We start from the raw sequence: 23,317 nt of genomic DNA, 5'->3' as shown, positions 1-23,317 counted from the left end.
TGGGCCTCTGTTTGTTGGATTAGCTTGTAAATTTGTTTGTAAAACACGCCTGCTTGAGCTTCTGTTTGTATTTTGTACTTTTTTTTTCAATGAGATAATATCAAGCTTTCTTTCTTTGCTGTTAAATCTTCTACTTTTCTGCGATTTTTTTTTTGATACGTCGCCACCAACCTTCTATAAAACGACCATTTAAGAACGAACGCCCATTGCGCCGGCCAGCGCACTAATCCTTCCCACAGACGGCGCCAATTGTAGGGTCAGTTTTTGTTGCCCAAGCCCAAAGGATATGGGTAAAAGCCCAACGAACCCAGAACAATGAATTTGTAGAGAGTGGATCGAAGGTTTAGGCGCTCGCTGGCGTGCAAGAGACATGAACTGCTTTCCTTTTTATTAAAAAATGCTAAGAACAATTTACAACTGGGGGATGCTCCTCGGCCACGGGCCGAGGAGGTTTTTCTTCCCCCTCCTCTCAACCCCCTTTACACTTTGCTTCTCTTCCTTATATATCTCTCACTCTCTCCCTTCCTTCTTCCTTCTGTCGATCATCTATTGACCTTCCCCCTGACCGTCTATCCCATCAAAGGTCATATCCGTGCTCAAGTGGTTCACCCTGATCGATGTTGCCCTGTCAAGGGGTTACATCCTCATTAATGCGGCCAGAAGGGTTAGGTGAGCGTATTTAATGCCGAGGTGACAGTTCGCCCAGAGCTTCCCTTCTCCGTACCGAGGTTTCGGACGCCCGAGGATAGGGTCATCCTCGGACCCATCATGCGTCCTCGGCGTGGGCTATTTGGGCCTAGGTTGAAGTGGGCCGAGGCTACCCGATTTTCTGGCCCCACAATTATCATCTCACATTCTTAAGAATCTTAAGAGATTTTCAATGAAACCAAACATAGGAATAACTACATTCTTAGGAATGTGATTCCTAGAAATTTAGATACCAAGAGTAATGTGGATTCCCTCGTACCAAACGCCACCTAATATATTGTTTAGGTTACAACTATTGCATACCTTGATCTATACTCCTTTTTAGGACTAATTTTGTCACTGTTATTCCAAAAAAGTTAATGACATTACGATCAATATCGTTGCAGTAGTCTTGGCACTATGGTATGGGATTCTCAAAAAATAAAAATAAAAACACCAACACCACTATAGTATGGTAGCTGCTTTAAATTCGTAACCAATGATATAAGGTCCACTAGGACTTCAAACATTAAAGAATGATGTACAATTGTTGATTAAATTTATGCAATAAATCTTCCGTTGTAGTTCTTTTGTACATATGCGTATACTCCACTTACCACATGTAAAGATTGTGATATTTTTCCAAAGAGGAAGGCTCTGAGTTGAGACAACTTCAAATCTTGTGTTATTTCCTTAAATTTTTTCCTTTTTTTTCCTCACAATTCGGTAGCTAGTGATCTTGGCTTGTTTAAACATTCATGTTGTGCTAAATATTCCAATGATAATTGTAGCATCTCTTGATTGAGATCTAGATATATCAGGATTTTTTTAGATCTTTTTTTAGATATATTATGATTTTTTTATATTTTTTTTTTAAAAATAATTACAATATGTTGCTAATTCAGCAGCTTGAACTCTTTCCTCTTAGATCTCTAAGCACACTGTGCATGAAGAGGTGCTAATTTATCTACAAGACTCTAGGCATGATTTCTTTAGACTTAAGGTCCGTTTGGTTGGAAAGATGAAAAAGTAGAAAAATAGAAAATTGTGAAAGGATGAAAAAATGAGAGGATAGAAAAGATTTAGTTTTCCCCTCATTTGTGTTTGGTTGGAGGAGTGAAAAATTGGAGGGATGAAAAACTTTTTTGTTTGGTTGAGATAAAAAATAAGAGAATGAAAAACAGATAAAAAAAACCAAGAAGAATAATTTTTTCTTCTTAGTTTTCCTTCCAAATTAGGAGGACAAAATTATGTGGGGCTTGGAGGGATTATTTTCCACACAATTTTCTCTCTCTTGTTTTATCTCTTGAACCAAATAAGAGAAAATTTCATTTTTTACTCTATTTTTCTTCCCTTCTTTTCCATCATTCCCGTTTTCACCTAACCAGACGAAACCTTATCGTTTGGTTGGAAGGATGAAAAATTGAGAGAATGGAAAAGTGAGAGGATAGAAAAGAATTTAGTTTCCCTTATTTGTGATTGGTTGGAAGGGTGGAAAAGTAAAGGGATGAAAATTTTTTGTTTGGTTGAAAATAAAATTTGTATCAATTTACCATTATGTCCCTATTAAATAAAACAAAAAGTAACATATTATATTTAAAAAAAAAATGTGTGTATAGATTGACACTTTAGTTAAAAAAAAAAAAGCAAAAGAAATTAACCCAAATTGTTTTCTAAAAAGAAAAAAAAAAAAAAAAAAAAAAGGAAAAAAGAAAAAGAAGAAGAAGAAGAAGAAGAAGCAAACGCACTTTAGTAACAGAAAGAAAAAGAGGGCATTTGGATTCAGCTTTCAGCTGAGTCCACGTTTTGCGTTTTTCATTATTTTTTTTTTTCCCTGCAAGTGAACAGTAAAATCACATGATTTCACTGTGCAGAGGACAAAAATACTGGTTATGCACTGTTTAGCATTGTTTACACACTAAAAAATATTAAAAATAAGTCTCACAGTACTATTTATACATTTAAAAATTATTTTGTTACAGTGTTTTTAGTTTTCAATTTTCAGTTTCAGCAACAATAAGTTCAATCCAAACGGACTCAAAAAGAAAAAGCAAAAAAAGAAAAAGAAAAAAAAGAAGCCAACACGCTGGTAACAGAGAAAGAAAAAATTGACGATGGGGAGGCACTTGTGAAATATGACAGATTATCATTACGGTCCTCATCAACCATCAACAGTCAACACCACCGAAGCTTAAAATTCGGCAGTATAGTCATGAGAATGTGACCTACTAAACTTGGCTATTCCCTACTAAGCCAATTAAGATGAAACTCGATATGTCCAAAGTCCCATCGCAGTACTTGTCATTCCCATTAGAAAGAAAACAACAAAACGTTTACTATCATTAGTTGCGGAAGTCCTATTTGGACTATGCACACAGAGTTCGGACATAGAATTATGGTTCAAAGTCAAACTAGTAGAACAAGAATTTAGTGGAACAGATTGGCAGTTTGGTACATGTGTTTAAAAATGGAAAATTGTTGTTTGAAAATTTTTATGAAAATATGTGTAAGTGAAAAAGTGTGTGAAAATACGTATAATATTGTTTAAAAACTGAAAATTGTTGTTTGGAAACACAAACCAAGCAGAATTAAGCCCAAAAAAATTACTGCTAATATTTAATTATTTGAAGAATGGACCCCAGGGGAACTTGCAATATGGTCTCCTCAAACCATTTCCCATGATTAACTAGAACTGCATCAGAATAGATACCTGCTGAGAAAATAATGACCTTGCTTATAGAATTTGAATGAAAATCTAACCCAAAATTGAGAAAATGACAACTAGGCTGAAGATGGTCATCAGAGGGACCAATTAGACCGAAGCATAAAGGCAGTTATTTTGGAATTCCCATCTGCAATATATGCAAGGCCTGGTTTCAAGCTGAATCTCTTACCTAAGTTAACTTTTAAATAGGATTCAGCCTGAAAATGGTCTCCGTTTGTTGGACCTCCAACCATTCCACTCAAGCTCATTCCCCATCCAAAAGAATCTTCAGAATCATCAGACATATTGACAGCCCATTGTAAACGTTCAGGGTTTGATTTTTGCATCTCAATCCAACCTTCAATTCTTGTAAATCCATCAATTTCTGACTCCAACGTTAAAGCAACACACCCGGTTGAGACATGTTCCTGTGTGCTTTCTATCATGGCTGGGGCAGATGCTTCAACCACTGTCTCGGGAGCTCTATGACGTTCTAAAAGGCCTACAGGAATGGTAAGGGGTCCAAGACTAATGCGTTGGCTTAATGATCTAGGCACTTGATGAAGACCCAAAAGCGAGAGTTTTGTTCCTCGTGGAAGTTCACAGACAACTTGTCCAAAAGTGCTGAAGCAATGCCCCATACAATCAGAACCTGCTTGCATTCCCAATCCAGAAACAAATTGTGCCAATGAAGCAACAATATTTGATTTTCTCACTTTTATGCCAATGCCACTGCCACTATGCTGATTCAAAAGAGGAGGTCCAAGTGATGATAAATCCGTAAGGCCCTTTCCCTGTCAGATAAAATGAATTAGTATATGACTGTATATTGAGAACCTGATTACCGGTAGCAGTAAATTCAATACGAAAACATACAGTGCTAAATTGGATTGTTGTAAGCATCATGCTTATATTGGTGTAAAACATAGTTGCAAGAGCAGAAATGGAAACAGGCTCAATGATATGATCAGTCTGACTCAAAAAAAGCACAAGACCTAAACTGGGCTATCGTGTGAATTATATTTGGAACTTGATATAACACACCTGCCACACACAAACACATAAAGCAACAAGCCTAATTACATCATCAATTTACCGATCTATCCTACTATAAGAATATTATTGCTACAAAACAGAGAACAGAAAGCCACTGAAATATCCTACAGATCAGCAATCAACTGGATATTTAGAAATAAGGGTGTAATGGGGCACCATGCAATTCCCAAAAGCAGCTTTAACAACATCCAACCAAAGTTCAAATGCCGCTGAAATTTCTTCAAAGTAGCTTGAAATCATTCATCAATTAGGCTGACATGTATGTGATCCTCAATGTAATGAACAAAACTAATATGATATCCCAGAATATTAAATGCAGTGTTCGAAAATCTAGGTTAGCAACAATATTAAAGCAAATAGACTGTACCTGATGGGAAGAAATTGGAGTGATTGCTACATCCCTGCATTGCGCTCCTACTGGAATTGCAACAGCTGATAACCAGTCACTAGAATTTGTCTTATATAACACTTTTTCAAGAGAAAGAGATTGTCCTAAAACCTCTCCAAGATATCCCTTGCCTTTTTGACTGGCCACAAACTCTGCAGCAAGAGTATCTTTTGGCCCAATAGTTGTTTCAAATGTGAACCTTGAATCAATTCCAGTCCTGATTCCTGCTCTAGAAAGTGCATCACAGTTCTGCTCATCAACTTTATCCATGATCAACAAAGCCCCTAAGAAATCAACCTCTCCTTTTACAAGGGTACTGGATTCTTGGAATGGATTTCCCTTGGATGTCTTACAGATAGAAAGTATTCTCTCAACCTTGTCTTGTCTGTTTCTGAGTTTCATCAAATCGGCAAATGCTTCACGTTGCAACCGCTTCAGAATTTCAATCTAAAAATAACATCATGGGAAGAATTATAAATTCCAATCACCAAGCTAATTGACACTTTTGGAAACACCAAATTCATCCAAAAAAAAAAAAAAAAAGTCCACTGGTAAGAGAGAGGATTGCCTATTCTTGTAAGAAGATAATAGTGTAAAAATTTAACCAAATAAAAATAAAGGAACTATATTCAATCACCTAAGATATCAACATATGCTTCCTGTAGTAAGCATGCTATCTAAAGTGCAAGCATAAGTGTGCACACACGTATTCAGATAGGAAGTAGAATGTTGATAAATCATGACCAAAAAACCTACAATGCTGCAATGTCATATAGTTTTACAAGTTTGTGTTTGAGTGGAGGGTGGCGTCGTGTAAGAGAAATGTATTAATGTAAAGAAAAGGCCTAAAATCTCTTCATTGCAATCCTTGAGTAAATAAGACCGGCAAATCATGCTGAAAATATTTCTAGCAAGTCTTGCTTTTTGCACTTCGCAAAAGAGGGGATCAAATGCAGAGCACTGTTTGGTATCCCAAAGACATGTTTGGCATGATACATCTCTATTACCTCCTAGTGATAGCTGCATTTAAAAACTGGAGTGAGATTTAATAAACTTTTGATTATTCTAAATACCCAGGAAAAGAAATAGTTTCATCAGTTCTCTATGTTGATGACTTCACTGATGACCTTCATTCCTTCACTTTAAAGGATTGGAACCATTTGGAAGTAAACTTGTTGGATAGAAGCAAGATGGAGCTGGCATAGCAAAAATTGAGCTAATAGGCTACAGCTTTATATTTAGTACTTTTTTTTCCTTTCTATCAATCAATAGTTGTTCTTCTTCGTGAAAGGTGCGGTGTGTGCGTGTTATAAACTTTCCCCCTCTAGATTTATATCTTGGCTCCATCATAACTTAAGATCATTAACAAAATTTATGGAATATTGAAGCGCTACTAAAGAAAACTGGATTGGATAATCCACCAAGGGCATATATCAGTAGAAAAAACCACGAATGAAGCAGCTAGACAGTGAAATTTTGAATGTATTCCACTAAAATAACCTTATTCTTGCCCATGAGGTCTAACTCAAATGGCACCTCCTAAACAAAGTAGAGAGTGAGTTAATGGGTTTAAGACCTCCAACTACGTGTAAATTACCAAAGTTAAAAAATTAAACATCAGCCATATTCATCTTCATAAATAACATTTAATATATATATATATATATATATGTAAGCTACACATGCAAGTAGCATTTCTTAAACCCATAAATCTCAACCTCCAACTTATACTTAATTGGGAAAGGAGCTCATGCACAATCTTAGATTTTTGAACACTTTGACATGTATACCCATTCTAAGAGATAGAAAATCAAATGCTATTCCTCTATATAGGTTCTCTGAAAGTACTCACAACAATATAGAATAACTTTAAGAGGTGAAGGAATACCACCCACACAATTAGATATAAGAAATTAATAGTTGATCGGGATTGGAAAAAATTGCAATTAGGTTATCACCTAAACCTCAAAATTTTAGTTTATGCTTTTACAAAATCAAGCTACTTAACACTATCAATCTCTAGCCTATGAATTCTGACTCAAACAGCATCCTTTTCCTGTCTAAGAGCAAAGTGGGATGTGTAAAACTAACCAATATAGATCAGCACAACACAGTTGGAGTTCAAGTCAGAATCTACATCAGATTCAACTCAAGCCAGTTCAAGTGTTAAATCAATTCAGAACAAAACAGCATGCAGTCTAAAGCTGAAGCCCAAAGCCACGTGTAGCTTAACGTAAACTGTTAGCGACAGGTTCAGTTAGAGTGGAAGTCCATATGTTCTTAATCTACTGATAGTTTAGAAAGTTTGTTATGATTGGAACTTTGGCGCCAAGTTTGTTAGAGTTGGTTACCCTGCACAGATTGAATAAAACAGGGATAACACATTGTAACCTTTATCTTAGTCATAATACAATCCTCAAATACTGAAATCCCTAAATTTTCTCTCTATAATTTCATTTCTTTTCAGTAACATAGTAGGTTGAAGACCCACGAGATGAGCGTGTAACTTACTAATTAAAAGAAACATTCTATCAATCTCAGCTTGTTTCCTCAATGAAAGTGGACAAAAAATCCTTGAAAATAGTACCAAAGCAGTCATGAATCATTGCAAAAATTCCCAAAACAGCTATGTATTAGTACATCCAAATCTGCTATCTGGGTAGCTAATCAAATTTCTTAGACATTCAATTGCATACATTTAGGGCGTGAATCAGCAACTTCAAGCAAATTCAAACAAAATGGAAATTGAAATCTCTATATACAAATGATGGGAATAAAATTAATTAATAAAAAATCTGTTGAAGAAAAGAGACAGTACCGGATTGCGGCTAGATGAATTCTCGGGGCGATGAGTGAGGGTGTGGACGAAGTCTTGGCTCGATTTTGCAAAGGATTTCAGTTTGTCCACAGCCAAAGCTACGGGCTCCATTTTCAGGAACCTAATCAATCATTTTAAAAATTGCATCAAATCACAAATTTCTTTTCATTTCATTGTTTGGTAATGTAAATGGAAAGTAGAAAAAAAAAATTTTGAATTGATGGAAATCGAAATTGAAGGGGTAAACGGACCTGCAGAACGTTGAAACAGCAGATTAGGGGTTTTTGAATTGAAGGTGGCGTCCACAAAAGCGAGAAACGGAGAGAGTACAGAGAAAGAGAAACCCTAGAATAGAAGAGCTTTATGGATTTGAAAATCGAAAGCGGCAAGATTGATACATTACAGTACTGTAAAACTTGCTTTAGCAGTGTATCTGGTTTACTTGCAGTAGGCTGTAGCAGTGTCAAAATTTTATTTTATTTTATATTATTTTCTTCCTTAAATTTTATTAAAAATTTGTTTTTTTTCCTTATATTTTAATTTTTTTATCCTTAAATTATTAAAAAAATTCGTTTTTCGTCTATAACCTAATGAAAATGTTTTACATTTTGTTCTTAAACTTTGAAAAATATTTCTTTTTCAGTCATAAATTATTAAATAAATTTTTTTGTTTGTCTTTATTTTGTCAATAATCTATTTAAAAAAAAAAAAAAAAAACTAAGAGGTTGTTTGGTTTACTAGTTTTCATGACTCAATTCTCAGTTTCTATAACTCAATTCTAAAAAATGGTGGGACCCATAGCAAAATACTTGTTTGCCTGCACTAATACTCTGTTTCCATAACTCTGTTTCTAACACTCAATTCTCTACTTTTTGAGTTATGAGTTGTGGAAACTGAAAACAAGTTTTGGCTGTTTTCAGTTCTCAATTCTCTGTTTTTAATGGCAAACTTGTAAATAATATTACACATCCGGTCCCACGGTCAGACGCATTCACATAAGGCGCGCCTTTTGATACTGTCCTCAATGGCTCTCTTCACTTTAGCTCTTTCATCTCAGACTTCTCTCTTCAGTTGGCAGAGGTCTCTCATCTCAAATTTCTCTCATCTCCATTCCAGTACCACCAAAAAGAAGCTCTCACTGCCCTCACCTCCTCACACACTATTTCACCGATCCGAGCTCAGCCAACCACCAACCTCTTTCCCAGCTTTTTCCATAGAAATCCGAAGGTATTGCTTCTCTGTTTTTTTTTTTTTTCCCTTTTTTTTCTTTGTTTGATGTTTGGGTTTTTGCATTTGATTTAACTATATCAACCCTTGATGATGGGTTTTCAACCCGTGGTGATGAAATGCTTTTTTTTATTTTTTTTCTTTGTTCGATGTTTGGGTAAGTATTGATTTGATCTTTTGAAACTTGTGGTTATGGGTTTTCAACTGTGGTGAACTTGTGCTTCTCTCTGTTTGCAGTTTTTTATTTTATTTTTTTGTTTGATGTTTGGGTAAGCATGATTTGATCTACTAGATTCCCGTGGTTATTGGTTTTTTTTTTTTTCTTTTTAAAAAAAAAAATAATTTATGGAACTAATTTATGGTGCTTCTCTGTTTGATTTTTTTTTTTAAAAAAAAAAAAAAAAAAAAAGAGGTAAAACGCAACTTTACTTTGAGTAGCAAAACTTGCTATCCAAACGCAGGCAAACTAGAATTTGGTAGAAGAAACAAGTCTGCGTTATCCTTTAAAGAATCGTAGACATGTTGGACCTTAAGGAATCATTCTATTTGGAGTTAGTCAACACCTAGGCAATAGACCATCATAGCTACAATAAGAATATGCTCCCTTGAATTTATCAAAACTCAGACCCAGCTGCCAATATTCTAGGATTTAATATATATTCCAATGAAAACTGTGGGGCAAAACTAATATGGCCCGTTCATTAGCTTAATATCAATGACCCTAATGTATAAGATATCTAAGCATTAATTTGAGATAAACTAGAATTTGGTAGAAGAAACAAGTCTGCATTATCCTTTAAAAAATCGTAGACATGTTGGACCTTAAGGAATCATTCTATTTGGAATTAGTCAACACCTAGAAGAATAGGACGTTGACCAAAAATGAAAGCTATCAAAGTATGGATCAGCCCTACGAAAATGAAAGCTATTACATTGACAAAATAGCCCTACGAAAATGATGCCAGCCTTATTCATGGGTTCAACAATTTGGTTCTTGCTCTAGACTCCGAACAGTGGCAACGTACGACTGCAGAATTATAAAACAGCGTAAACCGTAATTTAAGAAATTACCAATTCAACAATCTACACATCACTAAAGTTTTCTATGACAAAATTCTAATTCCTTAATTCTTTGTTTTTAACGATGAGAAATCATACCTTGATCAATCTGATTGCTCCTTCAATTGTTTGTGTTCTAAACTCCTCTTAGCCTATTTGATAAAACCCTTTTTATGAAAACCCTGACTATTTCTTCCTCTACCCTGTAGTTTGTATTAGAGACGTGGGCTTAGTGGGGTAACGGGCTTCAGTTATTAATAAAATAATACCTATGGCCCAACAATTATTTTTAAAAGAAAAACCTAATAATAACCTCAAATAAAAATATGTGGGGTATTACAAGAACACTCTCACTCTCCTTCACACCCAAACATAAAAACCTCAAACCCATGGGCGGAGACAAGCGCATCTCATTGGCGGCAAAAAACCCATCGGCGGAAAAAAACTCTCGTCTCCTCTCATCGGCGACCTCTGACTCAGCTCTCTCACTGTCTCGCACTGAGGTCAATAGTAAAACACAGTCCCTCTCCTTCTATATTTAATCACAAACATTTGGCAGTTCTCCTATCTTTTATCATTACTCCCATTTATTCATTATCAATGGCATTTCTAGAAGAAAATCGAGTCTTTGCTTTGTAGAACTCGAGTCTTTAAGACTCGAGATCTATGTGGCATAATAGTGCATAATAGTGTCCAACTTAGCAAGTAGGAAGCGAGTCTTTAAGCCTCGAGTTTTATATGGAACTCAAGTTTCCAAAAATCAAGATGCTAGTTTGCAATTATCTTTCAAACATGTGTTAACTTACTATATTCTATCCCCTTTCTATGCTAGTACCCAAATATCCACCATAGATCACAAACTTGACTCACAAAAATAGTGGACCACCCAATAAAATAGATAAGACAAAATAGATAAAATAAACTAAAGTATTAAGGTAGTAAGTTAAAAAAATAAGGATTCCAACCCATCCACCAACAATCACTAATTATAAATTTATCAACCTATGACGTTTGCTCCTGAGACCAAAATAGACTTTACCAGTTGAGCTAATTATAAATTTATAAGTTATCATTTTGATATTAATTAATTGTGTCTATGTGTATTAGTCAATTGACAATGTCTAGGAAATATTCTCTCTTTATTCGATTGGTATTTGTATAAATTTAGGGATTTTTTATAAAAAATAATAAATAGATCTAAGATTTATTGATCATATTTGATAAATAATGATTTTTAAAGTGATGTTCTGGTTGATTGGGCTAATTTTTGTTGTTGTATGGACTAGATGATTTGTTGTTATTTGAACTAATTACATTGTTCTTGTGGTTATTGCCATCGTTTGAATTATTATTATTTTTTATTTAAAGGGGACTAAAATTATATTACCAGGGCTAAAAATAATTTTCTTTGGCCCAAATTCTAGAAATCTCATAAAACATATATACTCTTAATTTTAAAAATAAAAATCTAGAGGATCCATGGCCCCCTTGGGTGGCTCTGTCCCTCCCTTCCAAAAATAAAATTTTTTTTCCTCAAAAAAGTTGGCAAATTCCAATTTTCTTTCAAAATAAAAAATATGTAGTTCATATTAAGAAAACTATTTATAATTTTTTTTTGGATGTACATACTAATTTACTGCCTTAAGAGGATATAAAAAAATTGTGAACTATTTTATGTCTCAAAGATTGCTCTTTTTTAAGTAAAACAACTGATGACACAACAAATTTAACAATATTTTCATAATAAAATTATGAGTAATAAATAATAAAAATGATTTTTTTTCTTGAAATAAAAAATAAAATTAGTGGTGATATGATATAAAAATAATATACTAAAATCTAAAACACAATCTGTATTCTCAAAATTTTATTTTAATAAAATTATGAAATTTATTACCGACGTAAAGTGGTGCTATTCATAGAAGCAGTACACATGGTTATTAGGGTCATGGTCAACATTGGTGGCCAAACATTTTTTGAGGGTTCAATGTATGGTATTTCCAAACGTCAGCACAGACATCATTATGAATACCATTTTAAAGCAAACATCATTGTCCAATTGGAACCATCCTGCTAGCTTATTGTGAGACTTTGTTTTTTTTTTGGACACAAATCTATAAATACCCATTTGTGTAACAAGCATTTCATTCGCACTTTTGTCTGAAATCAGGAACAGAAGCAAACTAGCAAAGTACTAGCATTCAACAGGAAAAAATAGAATAGAATCATTGAAAATGGCTGCTGAAGCTCCCACCATTCCTCTTCTTACTCCTTACAAACTGGGCAAGTTCAACCTTTCCCATAGGTATACCAATACACCTTGCAAAGTTATTTCTTTTTTGTTTTTGTTTTTGTTGTTTAGTATTATCTGAATTGTTAATATGTGTGATGGGTTTTGATTTTTTGTGATTGTGACATATCCCAGTTGGGATGATGAATTGTTTTGTTTACAAAGGTTTCAACTTTCAAGAAATTGTAGTTGATTATGGACAAAGTTTAATTATAAAATTGGTTGTAATTACTCAATAAAATAAACATTATTACATATTTTGAAAATCTAACCGTTGAATTGTATGTTCTTTACACTCTTAATACACATGTCAAATTTTGTGTCAATTGGATATTATATACTATATGATCTATAAGCTTATATTTTATCCATAATTTTAAACTATAAAAACTAGCAATTTAAACAATTTATTGATGACATAGCCATTGATCTTTAATTTTCTAGAAATTTTGCAAACATTGAGGATATAAGAAGAAGATGTAATTCAATGGTAGAATTCTCAACATTCACCTCTAATAAGAAGATATTGAGTAAGATTATAGCCTTAAGCTATAACTAATTTTGTCACTAAACTTTATCCGTTGATTATTTAGAGCATTAGCATTAGATGTGCCAAATGCCAAAAAACCTTCCACATCAGATATTCTAAATGCTAAAAAATTTAGCATTGATGAACAATACAATTTCATATTTAGAACCGTAGGGGCATAAAATCTTATATTTGCTAAACATATTTTGGTATTTTCTTTACTTCAATTTCTCTCTCCCATGTCACATCCCAAGTCCTCTCTCCCTTTCTCTCTCTACCTCTCTCTCTTTGTCACATGGGGCCCACAATAAAATATATTTGTTTTGTTAATTTTTTAATACAGATGAGGTTTGTTTTAAATTATTTTAATGTGATGTAATCTTAAAATAGAAGATGTGATCTAGAGTGTAATGTAAAATGATATGTTAAAATAGATAAAGTAACTTTTTTTATGTGTCAAATGCTAAAATTTTTAGAGGACCTGATGCTAGTTAGCACTCTTGCCCTTTTGAGCATTTTCTTGTCAGTTCACATCTGTGTTTGTTTTGTGTTTAACCAAGAAATGACACATTTTTTTCAAGAATTCTCTATATTAATCTGCTAAAAATTGTGAGACTTTGCTAATTTTTGATACTGTTAAGATTGATGAATTTTGTTGGAACTGCATTAACTGTCATGCTGAGCTCTGCTCATTTCATGAGTTGTTAGTGATGATTTTTTCCTTCGATCTCAAAAGGAAAATAAATCTGGCATTTGGTTTATCTGGACTTTGTGAATTATCTCTGTTGTGTAAATTGGTTTCAGATTTGCAGATTAAGGTATCTGATCACCTTGTTGGTTGTCAGGATTCTTTGCGTTTTCAGAACCTCAAGTAATGTATTTGTAGCTTCATCATGAGCGTGCTGACATTTATTTACAGTTGCTTTGATTATATAAGATATCAATCTATAGTTATGAAATCATTACTCAACAATTTTGGTCTGACTTTTTTCGGGCTGGGGAGGGGAGATGATACCCTTCAGTTTATCAGTGTTATGTTGATACCTATGACTACACGTTCTGCATGATGAAAAGCAAGCCAGTTTGGCTCCCTCATATATATCCTGCCACAGTACCCAAGTCATTCTTCAAATGCTGTATGTTATCATTTGATGATCTTGAAACTACATGTGATTAACAAAACTAATTCACCCTATTCAGTGCATAAAAATTCATCAAATTAATTGTTCCAAGTTTTTACATGCTTCATTTTGTTTCTTATCTTTTCTGGTATTTTCTTAAAGTAAAACGTGGTCATACATGTATTGCACAAGCCATAAACTAAGTGCCACTCTTCTTTTTTCTTTTTTTTTTCAAACAAAAAAAAAAAAAAAACTTAGTGCTCTTTGCTGCAGCTTTGTAGGTCTTTGAAAAAGGTAAGCTTATGTCATAAGCCTTATGATATAAACATAGGTTGAAAAGAGAGTTAAAAGAATTAAAAACAACGTAGGCCCTGAACTTGAAACTAAGTATTTTCAAATTTCAAGTGCATGGCAAATTAGCTATGAATGATACAGAAATTTTCATAGTTAAAGGACCTATAGGATCACCTACCCCACTCCAGTACTGCGTTTTGTGAAATATATCTTTAATACTTGACAATATGGTTGTACTTTAAGGATGAACAAACTCTAAAGGAAAAACATAAGTTGTAGATCAAGTCAAGCATTCTCTGTCTCTGTCACTCTTTCTCATTTAGGATTTATTTGTTTACTCACAATGAAAAGCATTATATTATTTGCAGAGTTTTTCTGATTTTGTGTTTTTCTTCAGCTTCTCAAACCTTATCTCTGCCATAATCATTCAAAAATGTATTGTTTGATTTGGTTTCATTTGTTACTTGCCTTTTTTATTTTATTTTTTAGTATCTATTATAACATAGAGAAAGGTTGCTTAATCGTATTATTCTTCCCGACTTTGCTACAGGAAATATATATTTGATTCTTATAGGGTACTACTTTCTTCAGTTTGAAAGATTTCTTACTTGATTTTACTCAATTTATCATTTAATTTGTATTTTCAGAGTTGTTTTGGCACCATTGACCAGACAGAGATCTTATGGTAATGTTCCTCAGCCACATGCTATCTTATATTATTCTCAGAGAACCACCAAAGGTGGTCTACTAATAACTGAAGCCACTGGAGTTTCTGGCACTGCTCAAGGGTAATCAATTTCTTACCATGTTTCCCACTGAAAGACAATCTCCATTTTGAGGGTTCCCTTTCTTGCCTTGAAAATTTTTATGATTTATTAGGTTTCTTTGCTATTGTAAAGGTATCCAGACACACCTGGTATATGGACAAAAGAGCAAGTTGAAGCCTGGAAACCCATCGTAGATGCAGTTCATGCCAAAGGAGGAGTTTTCTTTTGTCAAATTTGGCATGTGGGGAGGGTTTCAAATCAAGGTTTGCCTTTGACTAAGACCACCTTTATATCTTCTCTTCTAATATTGCTTGTAGACAATTGAACTTTTGTAACAGATGGAGAGAGTTGAATGTTTTGTAATATGCTAAATTACAAAGACTTTATGGTAAATGATTCATGAATTGAGTAGATTTGGGTTTTCTATACCATATTGTGTTTACTTAACTATTGAGTTCTGTTAATCCTAAAGGGAGTAGTGCATGTGAACCTATTTGATAAAGATCAAATTGGATGGAAGTTTTGATTGATTGCTTAAATAACCATGCGTTGGTGCTGTAGAATGTTATTCCTTGCAATGCATAATGACTGTCACATTTGAAAAATAAAAATACTTTTTGAGGAAGAGCATTAATTGGCTTCACTCTCATTTTAGAGAATAAAATTAGCAAAAGTGATGGTCATTGTTGGATATAGGGAGTAAGGGAAATTTATGCAATAATATAATTATTTTGAAAAATTATTGATCTATCAATATAGTGGTGTTATTTTTTGCATTTTCTACTCTACTATAAATGAATTTTTTTTATTACAAGGGGGCTTTCATGATGATCATTGCCTCAGTGGAAGGGTGGAAGGGGCATCTTGTATTATAAGTCTAATATGTTAATGTCATTTTTTTAGCATCTAATATATACGTATAAGGTGAAACCCACTGCTTTAACAAAATCGAATCACAGTAGTTGCTTTGACAAAAAGTTGATGATGTTGTCACTTTGGCTAAAAAGGTTGTTTTATATCACCATTCAATAGAATGTTATTTAGGGTCCATTTGGATTGAGGGGAGAAAGAGGAAGAGTGGAAGGGAGTAGAATACAGTTAGTTGAAAATAGGCTAATTTTGGGCCAGGCCAAATTAACTCAACTCCCCCTCTTTCCCCCTTAATCCAAACAGACCATTAGTCATTTCAAGAGAAAAGGCTAGAATGGGTGGTTGCATGCAGTGTTATTAAATCCGGCCAGTCGGACCGGTAACCCATGACCCAGCACATAGATTGGTCCAGGTCATAAATTGGATCAGATGTGTATAAGACCCAGCAGGTTTTAAGCAAACTGTGTGACCCAACTAGGTTTTAATAACCCAATTGGGTTTGTGAATTGTGTAAAATTACATCAATGGGCCCTCCCCATTAACTTCTTTACTATTTAATGTATGATAATATGGTAATTTAAATAAGAGAAAACCTAAAGAAAAAATAAATGTATTGTTCTCTCACTTCTTTACTATTTAATGTATGATAATTTGATAATTTAATAACATATCACTTTTCAGTTTCACGTAACCAGTTAACACATAGGTATGAGTATATCAGTATATGTCACATAGTTTATTTCTCAAACCTTCTTTTCTCTTCTTTTGTTTGCCTTTTTTGTGCTTTATTTGTTTATTGCTTTATAATTAAGTCTTTAACATTTTTTTTTTCTCTCTTCTTTTGTTTACATCATTTGAGATTTGCTTTTTTTTCCCCCCTAATATCCCAAATTTTAAGACATGAAACGAGATTTGATTAACAAAAACTTTATTGCAAAATGATGACATCTGTTTATTTTGCTTGGGAATTTATAAAATTTCTAATGTCATTACTTGGGGAACTTTAATTTTTAATTATAATGGCAAGTTTATTTTAGGCATATGCCTTTTTTTTTAATTTACATATTAATGTTATGATTTTAAAAACTTATATATATATATATATATTTATTAAAAAAAAATTATTTGCCCCGTGGTTCGACCAGTGATCCACTAGTTGAACCACTGGCCCAGCTCATAAATCGAGTCAATGATCAGTCGGGTTTAATAGCTATGGTTGCATGCCACTTTTTCAAAAGCATGGTTCTTTTAGTTGGTTGGTCTTTCAAAATCTTTGTAGTTTTGCTTTAGATATGCAGACACCACTTGCTCTAAATCAGTTGCCAAAATCATTATTGAGTCCTATATCTATGGTAGTCACAAACATTCAACCACCACTTTTTGGCATGTTCGACCGCCCTAAGATCATGAGCTTTCCTTTTTCTTTTTCTTTTTTTTTCTTTTTTTTAAATGGAATAAGATCATGAAATTTCCTTTTTTGGAGTGGAATATTTATACAATCATGTGAAACACATAATGAAGCTATTATGCCTTCTTGATCCAAAAGAAGCATTAATTTTGTCTCTAATTTATTTTTATTTTTCTTGTGTTTTTCAAATCAATAAAGGTCTTGTCAATTACTTCTTTAGATAAATGTCTTTCTTTGAAGGAAAAAAAAAATCTTTGTGAAGAAAAGAAAGATCATTTTCTAAGTAATTTAACAGATCATAACTCTCATTTTTCTAATTCTTTAAGCTAATTCTTTAAGTAGTGATTGATGATTTCTTATCAAGCTCATTTAAATTATTGGGGTATTTATTTTTCTTTATATTGTTGTCTACAGATTTTCAGCCAAATGGTCAAGCCCCACTTTCTTCCTCTGACAGGCCTTTGACCCCTCAAATTCAATCTAATGGATTTGGCGGTGTCGACTTCACTCCTCCGAGGCGGCTGAGGATAGAGGAAATTCCTCAAATTGTCAATGATTTTAGACTTGCTGCAAGGAATGCTATTGAAGCTGGTAAGTTCTTTTCATGTATTTTTATAAGATAAATGATATTTGATTGGTCAAATGTACAAGGGAGTGAAGGAGTGTACTTTGTACTTTATGAAAGAAAAATGAAATGGTTACCTTTGTTATTTACATAGCTCCTTCATTAAAATATCATTATTTGTCTTATACACAGGCTTTGATGGAGTAGAGATCCATGGGGCACATGGTTACCTAATTGACCAGTTTATAAAGGATCAAGTGAATGATCGAACGGATCAATATGGTGGATCCCTCGAAAATCGTTGTCGTTTTGCTTTAGAAATAGTTGAAGCTATTTCAAATGAGATAGGAGCAGACAGGTTGGAATAAGGCTATCTCCATTTGCAGACTACATGCAATCCGGAGACTCAAATCCAGAAGCTTTGGGCCTTTACATGGCTGAATCCTTAAACAAATATGAGATTCTTTATTCCACATGGTTGAGCCAAGAATGAAGACAGTTGGAGAAAAGAGTGAAAGTCCCCATAGTCTTATGCCAATAGAAAGGCTTTTAAGGGTAGCTTTTTTGTTGCTGGGAGTTATGACAGGGAAGATGGGAACAAAGCTATTGTTGAAAACCGTGCAGATCTTGTTGTTTATGGTCGTCTGTTTTTAGCTAATCCAGATTTGCCTAAGAGATTTAAGCTCAATGCTCCTCTCAACAAGTACAACAGAGACACATTCTACATCTCTGACCCTGTCCTTGGATACACTGATTATCCATTCCTTGAAGACATTGCTTAGGTTTTCAAGGAGAAGAGTGAAAATAAATTGTCCAAAAACATTGCCCTATGTAATTCCTTTCTTGTTTTTAGTGTTTTCATTGTACTGTACAAGTGCAACAAAAAGATTTGATATATCTAAATAATTTTGAAGTGGTTATTCTCTTCTAGTGATAATATTGTAAGTGCTTTTGTGCCAGACTAATCACGATTTTGAAGCATAATTTGGCTATTACCAACAATGATTCTTTACTTAAATTGACAACTATTTGTATAGGATTTTGCCTTCGGCTTTAGCTACAAAGGACTCAATCTCCTTTACTTTTTGGCATAAATAAGGACTGCGTCGAACCAATGTAAGTGGCTATTGAATTACTTGTGATATTATCCATATTTAGGGCATGTAGGCTTATTTTCTCACTTCCATTCATAATAAAGTGACTAAATTTCAAACTAGCTGTAAACCTTATCTTTCTAAGCTTGAGACCTGTTGTGTATAAATTATGTGACATTAAGCACAAACACAAGTGGAGTTTACAAATGGAATTATACACATACACATGATTAGCAAATAGCATTTCCTCAATTTCTTGGCAACCAAGATGAATCTAGGAAAAGTTAATTTATGATTGACGATTGGCATCATGAGGTTAGCTCCAATGTTTATAGTTGATAAGCAAAGAAAGTCAGGAGGATTATCTCTGAATTTATGAGAACATATACATAACACTTATCAAGTGTATGTGTGTTGAATCTGTTGCTGACATGATAAAGTGGTTTAAGTAGAACTGTATGGGTTCTACTTACTCTATTTACTTGTTCTTTACTAATTGAAAAGGTGAATATACTCTACAAAGATCAATCAATGCTAACACCAGAGCTAGCAACATCTTCAAGAACCAGTATATCAAAATCACTGACAGACCATTCTGTAGTCATCCCTGTACTGCTAACATATATTTCTGTACCAACATTAATTGAAGACCATACACGCCTTGCTGGTTCAGTTCCTGGATCCTGGGCAATAGTAATATGTTTCCCATTAGTGCCCTATATCTATATTGTCCATCTTGAAGCAGGGGGACAAACTCAACAGCACTAATCAAGATAAAGTAGACTAAACTACAAAAGTTCACTAATGTGAATTAGAGAAGCAATTGCTGTGAATTATAATGGGTTCAGGTCCTTCAGGATGTTGGAAGCAGGTCTAGATAAATGATAAATCCAAAGCAAACCTATGATAGTTTTCAATTGTATCCAATCTGAAGACGAAAGCTGCATAGATTTAGGGTTAGAATTTTTGGACAAAGTTGTAGCACCTCAAGGATGAGTATGGGATAAAGGACAAATACGGATGACAAGTTTGTATAGTAGTGCAGAAATTAAGAATAAGTAAGAGAAGATAAGACAGGAGATAGAGGAAGACCCGAAAATTCTTAAGTCTCATGAGGCCTCTGGGGAGTCTCACCTCAAAGATAACATATAGAAACATATCATTAGCAGTAAGGACTTATGATTAGTTGAATTTTCTATGCATAGAAGTAGATGTTAAAATTTTGAACGCTCCTAGATGCATAGCACACAAACATCCATTTACTATGAACGTGAACTTAGCAATTAGCCAAATTTTATGTGTCCACATTTGCATATCATTCCTTTGTGTGTGTGTGTGTGTGTATGATTTCAACCAAGATTCTATAACAAATTTGATAAAGGGTAAGTTACAAAAAATATCATAATTACCTGGTAGAAGTATAATCGACTAGAGAGAGCACCCACATCAAGCACCCAAGTCCTAGAGTCTCCAACCCATCCATCTCCTTGCTTTTCAGGATATCCATGCACAGCCCATTCAGGATGTGGCAGAATTTGCACCAGTTCCTGTGCCTGTGGATTGCTATATGGATCACAGATATCATATGGTTCCTCCAGATAATTGGCATTTCCTGGGCTGCAGTAGAGATGATAAGCAGAATACGGAAACTGAGATGTCTCATTTCTGTATATTTTCTCACCAGTGCGACTAACATGATAAGGCGGGCAGGAGACCAGGTTATCAGCGCGGCACCAGCTTGTAGTAGCTGGATTTATTATCATTTCACTGTATCTAGTCACATCTGTCAGAACATCACCATCACATGGATCTCCATTGTTCTTCCAACAGCTTCCTAAATCAAGAAGATAAAACTGACTGTTGGGCCCCCCTCCTTGTTTGACATCAAGTGTCACCTTTACCTTGAAGTTTGGAGATTCTAGCAACTAAAAATAAAATCCCAGAAGACAAATTCATTAACCCTAGAATATAATGAACTAGTAAAAGTGTGAATTACAGCAGATCATAAAACCTTGATCAACAAAAAGTAGAGAGAGAATCTAGCCAACCTCAATTAGTTGGATTAAGGATTCATTGAGTTTAAGAGAGATCATCTAAATTTTATGAATTATTAATTTACTTGTTATACATTGAGATACATAAATTTCAACTCAACTGACATTCTGATTTCTCTCAAGGGTAGTGTGATCAGTAAGAATTCATTTATAGAGACAATGTGTTTAGACAACAAATTTTTCCTGCTAGCAAGAAACAAGTGAAGACAAGGAATAAACCTTTCTTATGATTCCACGGCCACTGTAGTGATAACCTCCATTAAATCCTTCAGTTGCATCTGCACGTAGATACAACATAAGCCAAGGATACTTTGAAGATGTTGTTAATCTTTGTGAGAAAACCCAACTTCCTGTGCTCAAATTCTTCTGCCATGTGACTGAGAAGTATGATTTATTTCCTACACCTTTGCTTAAATCGGCATCAAGGTCATATGTTCCATAAAATCCTCCTGTTAAAGACTCTATTTGGTCCCCTGAAGAAACCAATCTTGTATAATTATGGTATACAAGTGGTTGATTCATACACCCCTCACCGAAGCATGGAAAATTTCTCTTTGTTATGATTTTACCGACATTCTTTCCATTCTCAGGACAAAGGGTAGTATTCTTGTCAAAGTTTCCATTCTTGAGCATAATCATCCAGAAGTACCATGGATCTGAGGAATCATGCACCTCACACAGAGAAGCAAGATACTTTTCCTTTTCCACAGCAAAAAGGTCAGGGTCCGTGTATGGCTTGAATCTCGTTACAAGAAACTTATCACCAGCCCCTAAGCTGTTATCTGATTCATTCACTTTGTGATGAACTTCGCACTTTGTGGTGCGGCCCAAGGAATCTGATTACAGAAGCATAAAACTAACAATGGCCTCAAAGTAAAGAATCAATGTAGTAGATGAGTACATTCAATTATATATTATACAATTCACTGTTATCTTAGCTAAATCAAGTATAGATTCTTCAAAAGAGTTGGTTGGATAAAAGTGTACATATAGCAAAACTGAATGGGGGAAAAACTGATGGTTTAAGGGGATTTTAAAATACAATAAGCATTACCAAAAGAAAGATGACATATGTGTCATAAATCAATAGAAGCTAGGCTAGTTAATGGCTATGCAGATGTTTCAGAACAATTATCCATTTAACTGCCTTGAAACAGAACGGTGGAGTAAGGAAAGATAAGGAAGTGGGAAATGATAGGTCTTTTATACACTAAACTTTCAATAAGAATCATGGAAGAGGTCAATGTTTCAAATATCCCCTACCAACTCCCATTGGATTCACTTATCTAAAAAGGGAAAATATATAAATTATAAGAAGTTATGCATCTCAATATTACTCTATGCAAATGGAAAACAACACCTTGGTCTAATGTTTTTTCAATAAGTCCCAGAAATACCCTCTTTGGCTTTCCAAAGGAGCAAAAAAACCAAGCAAAGTACACAGTGGGGAATACCAAATATCAAGAACAAGTCTGTAAATATGAACACACGTTGTTATATGTAAAATAAATATCTAAAGTCACAATTTCATTTATCATCCAAGCTTAGATCAAAGTAAGTAAAGTTTGCATTTATTCCATTGTCACCATAGCGAATCAAACCATGGTGACAAATTTAGACCCTAGAAACCATACCTGAATTACTGAAAATAATTAACAGAGAAAGATTAAGGATAAAATTGCAATCTGAAAGCTGATAGTTTTGGTTCTATCTTCTATGTATAGGACACATAGATTATATATCTGGATTTGCTTGAGGTAAAATATCAAAACCAATTCAAGAATTTCCATTTTCCCAGCAACATGATTTCACATAAGAAACTAAAACTTATGTCTAGGTTCAAATCCTAACCTATCTATCAAAAATAAATAAAATAAAACCTATGTCCTAATTAGAGAGAAGAAAAAAAAAAGAGAGAAAGGAATCATTTTTAGCACATTCTTGCAATCAGCATGATTTCACATAAGACAATTTGCCATATTTATTAATTTGCAAACTAAAACCTATGTCCTAGATTCAAATCCTAACCTTTATCTATCAAAAAAATAAAACCTATGTCCTAATTTAGAAAAAAAAAATATAGAAAGGAAACATTTTTATTACATTCTTGTAATCAACATAATTTCACATAAGACAATTTGCCACATTTAATTCAGAAACTAGAACCTCTGTCCACTGATCAATGATCATACTACTTCATTAGCTACATGGGTTTCCCCACACACACACACACACACACACATCCATGATCATAAATACATACTCCAACATGAAATTAGCATTAATTGTTAACAATGTAGATAAATGGGCTAACTTTGTAATCAAATATCTATAACTGGAATGAGTAAAGTAGCATGCATATATTTATACCAACGATCAAAGGGTA

The 23,317-nt window shown here is 33.9% G+C and overlaps 3 protein-coding genes across 3 annotated transcripts; 1 reads left to right on the top strand and 2 right to left on the bottom strand.

The window, feature by feature from the left end:
* Positions 1-3,275: 3,275 nt before the first annotated feature.
* LOC112036475 (uncharacterized) lies at positions 3,276-8,096 on the bottom strand. Its single transcript, XM_024069318.2, has 4 exons — positions 7,905-8,096; positions 7,654-7,774; positions 4,815-5,282; positions 3,276-4,185 (listed from the first exon to the last, which is right to left on the bottom strand). The coding sequence occupies exons 2-4, from the start codon at positions 7,762-7,764 to the stop codon at positions 3,487-3,489; spliced, it is 1,278 nt and encodes a 425-aa protein (XP_023925086.1). The 5' UTR covers positions 7,765-7,774; positions 7,905-8,096; the 3' UTR covers positions 3,276-3,486.
* A 3,980-nt stretch (positions 8,097-12,076) lies between these two features.
* On the top strand, positions 12,077-18,703 carry LOC112026136 (12-oxophytodienoate reductase 1). The gene is given in 8 exon segments (XM_024058819.2): positions 12,077-12,244; positions 14,821-14,961; positions 15,073-15,203; positions 17,633-17,809; positions 17,976-18,140; positions 18,143-18,250; positions 18,253-18,318; positions 18,321-18,703. Coding segments are annotated over 8 exon segments (1,104 nt in total). The 5' UTR covers positions 12,077-12,173; the 3' UTR covers positions 18,566-18,703.
* A 449-nt stretch (positions 18,704-19,152) lies between these two features.
* On the bottom strand, positions 19,153-23,317 carry LOC112026150 (uncharacterized; the record flags this gene model as incomplete). Its single annotated transcript, XM_065771363.1, has 4 exons — positions 19,153-19,560; positions 20,287-20,802; positions 21,151-21,767; positions 23,302-23,317. Coding segments are annotated over 4 exons (1,308 nt in total), but the record flags the coding sequence as incomplete, so codon positions are not given.

The sequence above is a fragment of the Quercus suber genome, unplaced genomic scaffold (genome assembly GCF_002906115.3).
Source record: "Quercus suber isolate HL8 unplaced genomic scaffold, Cork oak 2.0 scaffold_43, whole genome shotgun sequence".
NCBI classification, from domain to species: Eukaryota; Viridiplantae; Streptophyta; class Magnoliopsida; order Fagales; family Fagaceae; genus Quercus; species Quercus suber.
Note: the sequence above shows the minus strand (reverse complement) of the source record. Positions and strands in the feature narration are given on the sequence as shown.

Bases quoted from the DNA above. Each gene is read 5' to 3' on its own strand.
- LOC112036475 (XM_024069318.2), bottom strand. From the start codon at position 7,764: ATGGAGCCCGTAGCTTTGGCTGTGGACAAACTGAAATCCTTTGCAAAA. The intron at 5,283-7,653 runs GTACTGTCTCTT...TGTTATTTTTAG, and splicing joins ATTCATCTAGCCGCAATCCG to ATTGAAATTCTGAAGCGGTT. The intron at 4,186-4,814 runs GTACAGTCTATT...TTTATCTGACAG, and splicing joins CTCCAATTTCTTCCCATCAG to GGAAAGGGCCTTACGGATTT.